We start from the raw sequence: 14,895 nt of genomic DNA on the forward strand, positions 1-14,895 counted from the left end.
AATAAGAATTCTGCTCCTGTTTCTTGGACTCTGTACATATGGTCCAAGCGACGTGTGGACACTGGAGCCGATGACGGTTTATCCCATGGAGCTTTAGCTGCCTGTAACAGGACCGTGGACATGGGTAGTGCTATAGCCGTTGATGTATCTAGCTGCACAACATCGAAGACGGCATCTGTTACCTGTGGATGTGGTTGTACAACTGAATGTCCAAGGGAGTGTGCCATTCTTTTTATAAGGTCTCCATAGGAGGTTAAATTATCAGACGGATATATAGGTTGGTCATTGGCTACTGCCTGTTTAGGAGACAGCTGGTCAGGGGAGCTGTGCACATCTGAAGCCCCTGTATCAGAATCCTCATCCACAGAGTCAGAGGAATGGGGCTCTGGTAATTGTACCGGAGTGGTTTTGATCTGACTGGTTGGATCTGTTGACGGTGGGATAGGGGGACTGGGAGGACGATATTGATCCGGTCGATGTCGAGGAGGGTCATCAGAAGGATGATCCGGAGGACGTGAGAGAGTTGCTGAAGGCCTCGATCTATAGGGTGACCATGATCTGTGGGCAGAGTAACGATCCCAATCAGAGTAACCTGCTGGAGTCAACCACGGCATGGATGCGGGAGGATAAGCCACATAGAGATAACGCAGTTGGCAGTGATCCCAGGAGAGAGGAGGAGGTGGTAGGGGCAGGAAGACTCGTGGGGATCTACTCCTAGAGCAGGAGCATCTGGGAGACAGTGTAGGATCTCGTCTCCGTGTGCGGCCCCTATTAGCCCGATCATCGATATCGAAGGGTCGATCCTTGGCAAACAGACGGGGAGGATGACGTTGAGGTAAACGAAAAAACTTCCCCCTAAACGAAACAAAGTCCTTTTTCTTTTCTTTTCTTTTAAAAAACAACCAAAATAACAAAGGTAGAAGTGAAAAATAAAGAAAACTGAAGAGAAAACCGAAGTGCCTCTGAGGAGAAAAAGCTACCGATCAGACCGATGAAAGGTAGGTGCTTCCAGCGCGGCAGAAAGAAAGAAACTGGCAAGATGTGTGCGCCCACCCCTCTGGGCATGTGTGGTGGGGTTCCTGTGCATGCCCAAGGTCTGGGCGCGAAAATCCGTTAAGAGCTTGCTACAATGCCGATCGATCCAGCGCATGTGCACTGTATCCCATGTGTGTGAAGCACAGAGACCATGTCGAAGATCAATAATTGCTAATAAGTGTAGCCAACTCCACTGCACTATATGGTTTCATATTAGGTCTTCTCCAACAATTTTGACTTCATAATATACTTTCATTTAATCAATAAGTCAATTGTTAGAATTCTCCCTATTAATCCCACTATGATAAATTCTAGCTGAGTGATATTTTACTTATAACTGAAAACTCAGATGTGCTCTGAATGATGCTAGACCACAAAATCTTCTCTTATTTCATAAGTATTGACTATACTGAGAACTATTTACAATCTTAATAACAATTTCCTTCAAAATTTGTGGTTTGTAATTATTGACACAAATAAGATTTTTCCATCAGTATTCATTACATATCAAAGTACCATATTCTAGATGTACAAAGCTACATTAGTGATCAATTCATCTCAAAACAGTTCTGCTAAAATAATTTCACCTCTTCTATCCAGAATGCAATTCAATATTTAATTTGGGTGGAATTTTATTCTTTTAAGATATTTACCTTGAAGAATTATATTCATGATGTGGTCTTTTGCCATTATTGCGTTCCCATCTAGTGGATGACTGTTCAATGGGAGGAAAGCCTGAGGTGCCTGAACTCCGCCTTAACTGTGGAGTTGGTAAGCTATTTCGGCTATTTAGTCCCTGTTGAACAAATTAATAGCAGTTATATGGTTTTTCTATTTCCTATAACAGGGCACAGTCTTTCTCAATATTTGTATTATTTAGTTCAAATTATATTCACTAACCTATTAAAACTGCCTAATCTTATTAACATTAAACAGCTATACAAATAAGCATTTGGGCCTTTCAGCTCTTTATAATGATGCACTGAGCTGCTTAGGGGCATGACATAAAGGTAATAATAAATCAACATTGTACTGTGCTTGTGATGGTAGAGTCTCTGAAACTGATCGGCTAAACTGCTGTGTGGGCATAGATTGTTCAGTTTTCTCAAGGAATTAAATAGTTTAAAGGTGTCTTATATTCTGTAGTCAGTTCTTCTTGAGTGGTACCAGACTCTTGGTCCCAGGGCTGGCTAGACCGGGGGAGCTGGAAACATTTAGTTTATGCCTGGTGTACTGGTTAATCCAGCAAGCTTCTCCTCTCAAGAAAGCAGCCCCACCTGCTCTGGAAGCAGCAACTGGGACATCTATAGGCAACTACTATGCAGGGGTCTCCTGGATTTCATTGCTCTCTTCCAGGCCATGTTTCTGGCTCATCCTCTGAGGCTTCTGAGTCACAGTCCAGAGCCAGCTCAATTGGCGTCATGACAGCAGCACAGCTTATATGAAGCAAAGGAAAGCCATCAGATGAAGAAAAAGGTGCAAATTAGACAATAGACAGAAACTGGGAGCAACTGCTGGAGGAAGAAGGCAAAGGAGACAGGGAATTGATGCAGGAAGAGAGGCTTTAATCAGAGAGAGGCTTTGCAGATGCTTCACAATGTATAGATACTGGCTGCTATAGAAGAAAGAGCTAGATTAGCTGGTCAAGAGAAAGGCTGGTTAAGGAAAAGCAAGAAATAATTATTTGAATAACTGAAAAGGCAAGGAGAGGGTAAGATTGGAGCAAATCTGGAAAGTATTAATGAAGATGTGTGCTATTAGGAAGTGGGGAGGCAGAGCAAGTTTGCACAACTGAGGAATGAGGGAGTCCAGAGCTGACAAAGGAAATCTGCCATTTGTGGGTTTTGCTGCAAAAAAGCAGTAGCAGGATCAAGTTCACATACTGATTTGAATTAACAAGCCAATTATTGGGTTGCAAACTTCTAAAAAATTAAATTGAAAGAGAAAGCAATTACACTGTAATTTATGGCAGGTCAGGACTGCATGATAGCTGACAGTGAAATCCTAAGAACACTTTCCTGGGAGTAAGTCCTATTGAATAGACTTGAGTAGGATTGTGAGTAGACCTGCTTGAGATGGTATTGTGAATGTGTATCTATTAAGGTCCTTGTATCAAGAATTTCTGGAGGCTTTGTGGGATGTTTTATGCCTCTGCCATCTTACAAATAAGTGTAAAGTTGTACATTTCAAACATATGCAATCAACACAGTTGTAAAAAAGAAAAAAGAAAAAGATAATTATGTTAATGTATACATCTCTGGATAGATTACACACTTATTTTCTGAAGTCTTGCGACCTGATGTTATAAAAATACTTTCAAATACTTTCAAAAATTGCCAAATACAGAACATCCTCAGATATTTGGTGTAGGTTCTCTCCAGCATAGTGCTCCTCAAACAAAACTTCTGTATTCCTTTGTTCTCCTGTTCTCAAATTCTGTCTTGAGCTTTGAAAGTATGTACATAACTAAGCAATAACTAATGTAACAAGACAAGCTTGTGAAACTTATACTTTGACATTCATGAAGCTTAAACAAGACATTCAGAAGCTGAAACTAGAAAAACAGAGTAGAATGCTATAGAACCTCCAAACATTGCTTCTGATTTACTGAATTATGTTATTATTTTCAATGAAATAATGTAAGGAATGAAACAGATTATAAATGCATTACATGATAATTACGTATCTTACACTGCTAAAGTAAGTTTAGGTTTGACAAGCCGGGGACCCATAAGGACTTGTGGAGGGCATCTCATTTTCCCCTCCACCACTATTTTCTCTTTCCTTTCCTTGAAAACCCCCAGAAGCTCTCTCCTTTTCCTACTTCTTTCTCTCCTTCTCCCCACCAGCCAAGCTTTCCTTCCCCCTGACAACCTTCCCTGCTAGCCAAGTTGCCAGCCAAGCCTGGTCCAGTTGAATGGTGGGGAACCTGAATGAACTAGCAGGGGACACCTCACTTTCCCCTGTATCTCCCCACACACTATTTCCTCTTTCCTTCCACCTGGCAGCCCCTCTTTCTCTGTGTCCTTCTCACAGTCCTTATGTTCCAAGTGGAAACTAGACTCCGTTACCAGGGTATTCAGTAATATTTTGTGCCAAAAAGACAACTGTGAGAGAAAACATGCATTTATTGGAGATAAGCAACTATTATCCCGGGCGTTTAATCTCTAAAATAACACCTAATTCAATTATGTACTTGGCTACTTTTTCCTCCCTCCCTCTACACATTAAAGAGCTAACTTTTAAAATCATCTCTCTGGAATGAACAACAGAAGCACTATCCACATTGTTCCCTGTGACAATGGCCAACTCCTGTTCACATATCAATACACAGGCAATGGAAATAAGAACCTCACATGAAGAAGAGGGATGGGACAGAGCTCTAAGGGTAACAACTATAGAAGCAGTAAAATGGCCATCTTTTAAAACAAATGGAGCTCAGTAACATACCGGTGAGTAACGGTGATTTTTATGTATACATGTGCACAGGATGCCTCAAAATTAAGCACTTTTTAATTCTATCCTCTCATCCAGGGAACTGCAGAAGACTGCATGCATAGCATAGCATTTGTAGCAGACATCAAGGCAGGCACACAAGAGAGGAGGATGCTTGGAGTCAGTCTAGGCATTCCTTCTCTCCTCTCTGCCTCTTCCTTCAAGAGGGTGGTGAAAGGGCCCACTTTCCCATTTTTCTGCCTATCCTCATAATACTCACGGGCTGGTACCGAATAGCATGCAATATATATAAAATGCTGCTTTTGTTAATGTTTGCCTTCTATCCTAACAAGAAAAAATATAAAAACGTACAAAACATGGAAAAACACAGCAACTACAAATATCAAAATATTCTTGAAGATATTTTAATGTGTGTTGCACTGTTAATAATAATACTATTTTGACCTTGTGTGGCTTACGATCAGCTTTGTCAGATGAGTCCTCCATTTCTGGACATGGATAAAAGCCCGGAAATGGTGTAAACGGATTAACTTTTTGCCTGTATGATCCTGAGAAAGCACTCATCAAGCTATTAATGCTCCGAAGGGATGAAATCACATGAGGGGGGAGGTCTGGCTCATTCAGGAGGTCAGACACCACGGTGCGGGTTTCATTTAACACAGAAAGATCGATTCCAGGTCCACTGCAAGCATTCTGAAAGAGAGGAAAGTATCATCAGCTAACATCATTTTATTTGTTACCAGGGGTCATTTAATAGAAAAAGAGCGAGGGGAACTCATTAGCATAACTCATTAGCATATGCCACACACCCTGACATCAGGGGCCATGCGGTGGACCTGCAAGGCCAGCGGGAGTGCAAGGAAGCCCCGCTAAGGCCCTCCCTGGCCCCAGGCAGGCAGGGGTGGGGAGAGGCGGGGAGGAAGCCACTTACCCTCCCTCTTCTCCTGGCTGAATGAGGGCCGGAAGCGGGGCGGCCGGAAGCAGGGGCAGGGCTTCGTCATGTGCCCCGCCCCCTGCACCTCACCCAGGGGAACTGCGTTCCCCCGCGATCCCCCCCGAAATGACCTCTGTTTGTTACAGAAAACTTATATCCCACTTTCCTATTCAATCAATGCACAAAATGTTTACAAGGTAAAAATGCAGCAATAATTAAAAATAGTGACTAATTCTCTGTGGGGAGGAAAGAAGGACAGAAATATTTCAATGAATAAATAAATCACAACAAAAACCATAATTCAGTTATAAACTACAGGCAAAAATTTTTTAAAAGGTTGCTTACTTGTAACTGATGATCTTCGAGTGGTCATCTGTGCAGTCACACCCATGGGAACTCAGTGCAGCTGCGCTGATCCGATCGGTGTTGATGAACCTCTAAAGGGATTTTCGCGCCTCAGCCCCCCGGCGAGCTGCTAACAGCACGGTGGTCAGAGGAGAACTGGCGGGATGTTCGTGCCCCGCCCCGGGCATGCGCGGTGGGGTTCCCGCGCATACATGGGGGCTGAGGCGCGAAAATCCCTTTAGAGGTTCATCAACACCGATCGGATCAGCACGGACGCACTGAGTTCCCATGGGTGTGATGCACAGAGACCATGATGAAGATCACCTACAAACACTGTCCAAAACTTTCTGGAATAAACATATCCTTAATTTTTGGGGGAAAGGCCCACAGGAATGAAGATAAATGCACCTCCTTGGTGAAGGCATCCCACAACTTAGAAGAAGAAGCAGAGGAAGCCCTTCAGCAAGTCCCAATTAAACCTCTGAAAGATCAAGTTACTGCTGCAGGTCACCCACCACCATGTTACCCAAACTGACATACATGTGAAAGAAACCAAGTTAAGTCAAGCAATTTGCAGAGCAAAATGGAGGTTTACAGAAAGGAAAAATGCAATGGTAAAACAACTAAAAACTTTCCCCTACCTGCCTAAAGGAAAATAAAACAGAAAGGAAATAAACAAGAAATACGAGCCTAATCTTGGAGAGAAGGGGGAGGGAGCTTGTCCTCAGTAGCGATGAAGCAGCATCAAGAGCTTGAAATGGATCAGGTGGGGGAAGAAAGGGCAGCAAAGCAGGTCCATGGAGTGAAAAGGCAAGAAGCCAGCCATGAAGTTCGGGACACTGGATGAGTCCACACTGGTTACAAAAATTGGGGCTGAGGGGTAACTCTTTGTGCCCTTTTGCTGAAAATGAGAAGGTATGTTGACATTGGAATGCAGAAATTTAAAAAAAAATCAATCATTCTGGAGATGAGCAAGCTTGAAAAGAAATTCTTTGTATTGTAGAGGAAGTTTTCCCCTTTTGCACTGAAAGTATCAAAAATGTTACTCTGGGAAGATTTAGAATTTAGATATGTAAGTATCTATGTCTGGGTACTTGTCACAATCAGAGAAGGGCAAAAACCTTCCTGCCCAATTGCAAACACATCCTGTATTCTGTATTCTGCAAGCAAGGCCAGTCAGATCTCCTCAAGTAGTAGTTGATTGAGCCACCAAAGAAGGGGAACGAGCTTCTGCTTTTTGTTGTTAAGTTGAACAGTCAAGTCCAACTCTTCGCAACCCCATGCACCACATCACACCAGGCCCTCCTGTCTTCCGCCATCCTCTGGAGTTTGCTTAATTTCATATTCATTGCATTCATAACAATGTCTAACCATCTTATCCTTTGCCGTCCACTTCTTATTTTACCTTTGTTTGGTGTAGTGGTTAAGTACGTGGACTCTAATCTGGGAGAAACGGGTTTGATTCTCCACTCCACCACTCACAGCTGCTGGATGACCTTGGGCAAGCCATAGTTCTGGCACAGCTGTTCTTGAAAAAGAGCAGTTTTTGTCAGAGCACTCTCAGCCCCACCTACCTCACAGGGTGTCTGTTGTGGGGAGGGGAAGGGAAAGGAGTTTGTAAGCCGCTCTGAGACCCATTTGGGTAGTGAAGGGCGGGGTATAAATCCAATCTCCTCCTCCTCTTCTTCTTCTCCAGTGAATGTTCCCTTCTCATTTGGTGGCCAAAATATATGAGCTTCAGCTTCAGTACCTGGTCTTCCAGGGAACAGTCAGGGTTTATTTCTTTTAGGATTGGGGCTTCTGCTACTGAAATGCTATTGTTATCAAAGTAGGACCAAGTGACAGAGTCCAAAATTGAAACCCTTATCACAACTTTGGCTTCTGGCAAATCCCCTGGGGAGGACATGATTCCTTTAGAGTTGGTAAAAACCTTTCCCAGGTGGTGGACCCTGTTATTAGTTAAACTGTTTAATCAGATAAATAATTTGGGTATATTTCTTAGTAGATATCAAAAAAATTAAGAAATCAGCTGGAACTGGTTCAAACTGAAGAAATGCAGGAAAAAATGAGGTTTTTTTAAAAAAATAAAAACATTTTCAGCATGTAAACAAACCAGAAAGATATATTGTATACTGTCTATGTAAAGAAACTGAAAGGAGGAAAATAATTGATGTACAGAAAAAGATGGTAACACCTACACAGAGAAATTCAAAAACAATTCCCCCCCAAAATTCTATTAAAAAGATGTTTCATATATTAAAGAAGCTTTAAGTTGTAAATTTTCAAATGAAAATAAGAGAAATTTTGAATCAAAGCATTTCAATTCAAAAGGTCTCACAAGCCATCAAGAAACTAAAAAAGGATAACAACCACCACCCCTTGTAATCCAAAACCGCACCCAATGGCCGGGCAGGACTGTCCCACTCCTGACCCACCGAGAAAGGAACATTCACGGTAAGTGAAGATAATCTTCCATTCTCCGGTGGCTTGATGAGTGGAACAGACCTTTACATCTGGGAATTAAAAAAGCAGTGCGCTCCAAGGGAGGGAGTGGTCGGCTTTTCTGATTACAGAGCACATTGTAAAACCCAACAGCCAAATGCTTCCTCAGCCGAGGCCAATTTATCCATCTTATACTGCCTGGTAAAGGAATGAATCGACTTCCAGGTGGCTGCTTTGCAAATTACATCCAATAAAGGAAAAGACCCATAAACCACTGAGATATCCGCCACTCCCTTAAATAGTGCACTGTAATCCCCTCTGGTGGCTCTAATCCCAAGGCTTTCTAGGCCTCTATAATACACCCCCTGATCCACCTGCTTAGCGTCGAGGCAGAAACCTGCGTACCCGTGGCCGTTTTCTGAAAGGATACAAAGAGTGTCTCTGACTTTCGCCATGGTTTTGCCCTGACCTATGACAAGAGCAAACACAAGAAAAACAAGAAATATGCAAAATAATATGTAGTTTAACTCTGAAAGGCTTTTATCCGTTTGTTATATAAGAAACTGGCTTACATCTATTTTGGCTAAATATGCTTGCTTTAGTTTGATTCTATATTAATCTTAAACAGTTATACTCCTCTTATATTTTTTTAATTTACCTTAAGGTTGGGAAATACAATAAGCTATTTATATAATTTTGAAAGATGATCCTTGCTTTAGCTTTGTATTTTAGTCTTAGCCCCTTCTTCCTTTTCCTTGTAGTTTGTGTAGCGGAAAAGCAATAAAAAACTTTTTTAAAAAGGAACCAATCTGGAGGGGTGTTGAGAAATTCCAGTGCATATCCATTGGTCAATGTGTCTAGGACCCATTTGTCAGTTACCATGGTTTACCGATATCATGCAAAATGTTGACGTCTGCCTCCTATCCCCAAGAGTTCCGGTGCACTTGGTAGTCATACTGATGTTCCCTTCTTGGTGTTCTGGTCCCCTTTTTGATGGAAGGAAGATTTGTCACGTGGTCTGGATTGCCATTTTCCCTTGAAAGGTCTGGAGTAGTTAGACTTGTTACCCTTTCTTGAAATCTCAAAAGGACTGAAACTTTTTGCGTGGTTTGTTATCCTTCGTTTTATATGGGAAGACTTATTTCTTGTCTTTGTCTTCTATTAGGTATTTATCAAGGCCTTCCCCAAACAGATTACTACCTTTAAAAAGGACAGCCGCCACCTTTGCCTATGCTGAGGAATCCACATCCCAGTTCCTCAGCCAATTATTCTGTCTCGCTGCTACACTGCATGCCATAGCCCTGGCAGAAAGCGTCTAGGGTTGCATCAGCCATGAAGGCTGTTGCCAGAGCAATCTTTTTTAATTTGTCTTTTAGTTCTTTGGGAATGTTACTCTCAGCCAATGCTAGTTCTGAGGCCCAATCATATGTGGCTCTGGCAAACAACAACCCCACTGTGGACGCCCTCAAGGAGCAAGAGTAAGCTTCAAAATCTCTCCTTAGTGCTTGCTCAATTCTTTTGTCGCATTGATGGTAGGCTATCCGACTCCATTGGTAAGACAGAATTGGAGATCAGGCTAGTGACTGGCTCATCTACCACAGGTAATTTTATTTTCCTAGTGGCTTCTGTGGTTAAGGAGTAAAATTTAGAAAAAAACTGGATGATTCACTTTAGGCCTTGTGGGGTTCTCCCATTCTACTTTCATTATATTAAAAAAAGCTGCTGGGAGTGGCAGTCCTGTTTGACTCTCAGAAATCTTTGGCATCAGTTTACCTGAGCCTAGTTGGAATTCCTGGTCTGATAAATCCTTCTCCTTAGGTTTGGTGGACAGATCTAAGGTTCTCAGTACCTTCAGGAATAAGCGTACATACAGTTCCTGTGGGAACAATCTAGACTGTACTGTGGGTACTATCATCTCCTCCTCTTCTTCAGAGAGTTCCCCTTCTTCCTTATCAGAGGGTGGTGTGGACTCAGAGTCTCCCTCCCTAAGATCCATAAGAGGGCTAGCTTCCCTGCTTGGGGATCTTTGTCTCTGCTTATGTCTTGGAGGGGACCTGGAGCTGCTCAAGGAATCTTTCCTTTGTTGCTGTACTCTTTTATTAGACCTGCCCCTAGGGTTAGAAGGACATGAGGAGCTCAGACCCTGAATGGTTTCTCGCACCATGTCCCTGATTTCTCTCCTCATCTTTGCCTTTAGCCATTACAGGAGATTGTGTTTAGCTTCCTCCCCTTCCATCCTTTCCTGTGTCTCTATGGATTCTGGCGTGGACGGGGATACAGAGTATCTGGGAAGCTCAAAGTCTCTATCAGGGCTCCCTTGAACACTGTTTTGGTCAGATTTGGTGGCCATGTTTAATTCTCTGTAAAAGAGAAAGTGAAAAGCAGGGCTACCATGAGCAGCTCTGAAAAACAAAATGGTTGCCGCCACCTTTCCCGCCCTTTTTTGAAGACTTTGGTATAGGTCTCTGCAATTCAGCAGCTTGATACCCAGCAAGAGAGAACTCCTGCCTCAGTGTGAGAGTCTGGGTGGCTGTTTTGGCTCTGGAAAGGGACTTTTTTCTTTCCTTTCCCCTAGTCGTTCCTAAGGGGAAGTGCCTCGGGTTCTCCAGGCCTCCCTAGAAACCGCCAATGGCATGCCCTCTCTTCCCTTTGCTTACCGGGATTCAGGAGAAGAGATGAGGACCCAGCTATTGGCTTCCACATGCAGACTAGGACCTCCACGGCTAGGGAGAGTGCCGGATTGTCAGCGTTGCCCCACCACTGATGCAGACTCTGCCACCCCTCCGTAGCATGTGTTAAACAAGGGAGGTCTTTTTTTGCTCAAGAGCCAAAGACCTGCAGGGGTCTGCTAGCCAGCCGCAGCTACCAGGGTTTTCCCAGTGCCACTGGCTGCTTTAGTAATTGTGGCTCAACTTTAAAACTTCTTTCTTCTTTTCTTCTTGTTTTCAGGCCTGGATTGCAGCACCAGAGGAGTGCTGCTCAGTCTCGTCTTGCTAAGTTGGCAGGGCCAGCAAGACTGGGAGAGTCCCAGGGAACAAGCCCCTCCCCTGCCTGGATCAAGCTTCAAGGCCGACTATGCTTGAGGAGGAGGAGCTTATCTCAGATGTAAAGGACTGTCCCACTCACTGAGCCACTGGAGAATATAAGAGTAAATGAAGAATAATAAGAATGATGGATATAGTAGCTGTGAAACTCTAAAGAGAAGATTTGCATGCATAATGTTAAATTGGATTTTTAATATATATATATTTCTGTATCTTTTCTCTCCCCTTTCCCTTTTTCTCTGCATAAACTAATAAAATTCTTAATGATATAAAAAAGAACAAGTTCAATCAAGATTCCTGAGAACATTATTCCAAGTATCCAGCTGTGTTTCCAACACTAATGTAAATCTTGATTCTGGCTTTTTAACGGTGGAGGCTAGGGTAAGCATTGCCTCTATCAAATTTTGGCAAAAGCTAGCATATAATCCACAAGGCCTGACACCCTTAGTTCTCCAAAATAATTATCAATCTTCCTGGATGAAGGCCATCCATTGCAAATTGCAGAATTTAGGATTTTCTTTAGAAAATGTTCTGAATATGGGTTGTGACCAAGCAAAAGCAATGGTCAAACAAAGGTTGCTCAGTATAGAGCAACAAAGAGACAATAAAGCCGTCCCAAATTTTATGATTTCAGAGAAACTTAGATATATTGTCGCTCTGCAACCTGTCTCGCCTTTTTGGAGGTACTTAGCCAACAGAGAGCTTTTACATTGGCAAGATGGTGATCTCTCCCCTCCGCAGTTTTGGAGGGGAGGTTTAAAAAATCCCTGCGGAGCAGAGAATCTATCCCTGTGGCATTAAAGAGGTGAAATCTGTTGAGCGTGTTTTCTTTTTATTGCTGTTTTTATTAGGATATTCGCTCAAATATAATCTTCCCATTGCTTAAAAGATTTTTAGGCTGTTCTGATGTTGATATTTCAAAGAAGCTTATATTGTGTGTTAATCAACAGATCACTATTAGCAGTGCAAAAAATTTTTCAGAAGCTTGTAAAATTTATGTACGGACTTTACATTTAAGTAAATTCTAACTGTTGTGTTAGCAGGATTGCCCTTTTGTATTCTTCTATTTACTTTATTGAAAATCTTTTGATTTGTACTGGCCATAGACTGGATAAATCTGAATCAATCAATCAATCACTGGCATTCAAGAAAGATTCATTTAAGCCTTTTCTTGTTAGAAATAAACTGTTGGTAACTTGAAAATATTAACCAGAGAAAAAAATTAGTCTTAAATTAGGACAGAATATTTTTTCACAAATTATATATGATTTTAAACACAGTTAGATTTACATAAGAACATAAGAACATAAGAGATGCCAATGTTGGATCAGGCCAAAGGCCCATCCAGTCCAACACTCTGTGTCACACAGTGGCCAGAAATACCAGTGCCATCAGGAGGTCCAGCAGTGGGGCCAGGACATTAGAAGCCCTCCCACTGTTGACCCCCCCAAGCACCAAGAAGACAGAGCATCACTTGCCCCAGAGCCCCTATCTATACCTTGTGGCTAATAGCCACTGATGGACCTCTGCTCCATATGCCTATCTAATTCCCTTTTGAAGCTTGTAGCCGCCGCCACTTCCATAAGTAACATCATTGAATTTGTTTCTTCTTTTGCTTGAGATTTAAGGTATACTGACCTGATAATGAGGTTTATACCACTGCTTTAAGTCCCAGTCCCAAAGAATCATCTGTAAGACAAAAAAATAAAGTCAATAAGCAAATACTGAATGATTCTGCAAACAGAACATAGACTCTTTCTGAAGTCTTACTGAATAGACATAAATTGGATCTATATTAGTTTTCTAACTACATTCATCATGAAAAGGAAAAAAAATTCCTGCAGTAAATTCAATAGCCAAAATCCCACACCAATTAAATTTTAATTTAAAATAAAGCAGATCACATCACAACCAAATTCTTACCAAATGGCAAAATATAACTAACTTTTTGTTACCATAATAATCTCCCCTCACTTGGATAGCCAAGGCTAGTCTGATCTCCTCTGAAGCTAATCAGCCTTGGTTAGTATTTGGATGGGAGACCACCAAGGAATACCAGGGTTGCTACTCAGATGCTGAGGCTGCTGGGCTGGGAGCAGCGTTCCCGCTAAGCTGAGTTAGTGTGAGCTAGCTCACAGTTTTTTAGCCCCCGGCTCATGCATTTTTGTCTTAGCTCAGGAAGGATGGCTCCGGAGCAAGCTAACTCACTCACAACTTTAATGCCGGCAGCTCACAAGGTAGAATTTTTGCTCAAAAGACTCCACAGCTTAGAGGGAGCATTGGCTGGGAGCATTTATTTACTTATTCATTTATTTTATTAAACTTATGAATTCCCCAATCCCTACTACTACACGGCTCTGGGCAATATACAGCATATAATAAAAACATTAAAACCATAAAACAGATACATAGATAATACTAACACAATAATCTAAAAAGATCGTGGCAAAATTTACAATTTCTCCCTAGTTCTGGACTGCAACCACCTCGTGGGTGTGGGGAAGAGGAGTAAAGCAGTCTGATGAAGAATAGTAAGAGTATGAAGGGGGTGCCAGCCAGGATTGAAACCGTTGCTGTCCTCAACCAAAAGCCTGGCGGAATGTCTCTGTTTTACAGGCCCTGCAGAATTGCATAAGGTCTCGCAGAGCACTGATGGTATTTGGAAGAGAGTTCCACCAGGTTGGGACCAGGACTGAGAAGGCCCTGGCCTTGGTCAAGGACACCGGATGTCTCTGGGGCCCTGGTGGCTGCCCTGAAGGATGCTGTGATGGGATGGCTGAAGCCTGTCACAAGCAGATTGCTATCCAAAGAGTGTAATACTCTCCTGGGACATACCAGAGGAGACTGTCCCGCAGATACATCAGTCCCTGGCCGCTCAAGGCCTTAAAGGTCAACACCAAAAACGAACTTGACTTGGTACATCACTGGAAACCAGTTCAGCTAGTGCAGCACAGGATGTACATGTGCTGTCAATGTTTCCGTCAGTATTTATGCCGCTGCATTCTGGATCAGCTGAAGCTTCCGGGTCAGTCTTCAGGGCAGGCAAGTGTACAGTGAGTTACAATAGTCTAGCCTGGTGGTGACCATGGCTAGATCGGGGCACGATGGGAAAGGGGCCAGTTGCTGAGCCTGACGCAAATGGAAAAACACTACCCTGGCAATGTCCGTGACTTGAAACTCCATATTCAGGGAGGTATCCAAAATCATGCCCACTCTTGATGGACTGCATTGGGGTCAACAGCACCCTGTCAAGAGCGGGAAGTCTATACCCCAGCCCTGAAGCCGCCCCCCCAGTCACAGAACCTCCATCTTTATTGGGTTCAGTCTCAACCTGCTCTTCTTTACCACCCCACCAGTGCCTCCAAATTTTGTGGGGTGGTATCCAATAACAGTGTACTGGTGACATCCAAGCCCAAAACTCAATGCCAGCTGGGTGAAAGGACACATATCTATATACTATTTCCCAAAGTCTATTGTCCATGCAGATACTTATTTCTGCCAGCAGAAGGCTCACTCTCCCCCAACAGCTTTTTCTACAGACTCAGGAGACTCCCTGGGACTGCAGAAAAACTCAAAAAGTAAAACAAAACAAAACATGGGGAGGGTTGAATTCCCACATTACCTTTTGAAATGCCCTCC

General features: G+C 42.8%; 1 protein-coding gene across 1 annotated transcript in view; it reads right to left on the bottom strand.

The window, feature by feature from the left end:
- PDE3B (phosphodiesterase 3B) overlaps positions 1-14,463 on the bottom strand; it is a 63,442-nt gene extending 48,979 nt beyond the window's left edge. Inside the window, exons 1-4 of the mRNA XM_015422758.1 lie at positions 14,410-14,463; positions 12,895-12,945; positions 4,936-5,184; positions 1,689-1,831 (exon numbers count right to left, since the gene is read on the bottom strand). Of these exons, the coding sequence (XP_015278244.1) occupies positions 1,689-1,831; positions 4,936-5,184; positions 12,895-12,945; positions 14,410-14,463 (497 nt within the window). The remainder of the gene's footprint in view (positions 1-1,688; positions 1,832-4,935; positions 5,185-12,894; positions 12,946-14,409) is intronic.
- Positions 14,464-14,895: the final 432 nt, after the last annotated feature.

Source organism: Gekko japonicus, unplaced genomic scaffold, assembly GCF_001447785.1.
Source record: "Gekko japonicus isolate JY-2015 unplaced genomic scaffold, Gekko_japonicus_V1.1 scaffold3233, whole genome shotgun sequence".
NCBI lineage: Eukaryota > Metazoa > Chordata > Lepidosauria > Squamata > Gekkonidae > Gekko > Gekko japonicus.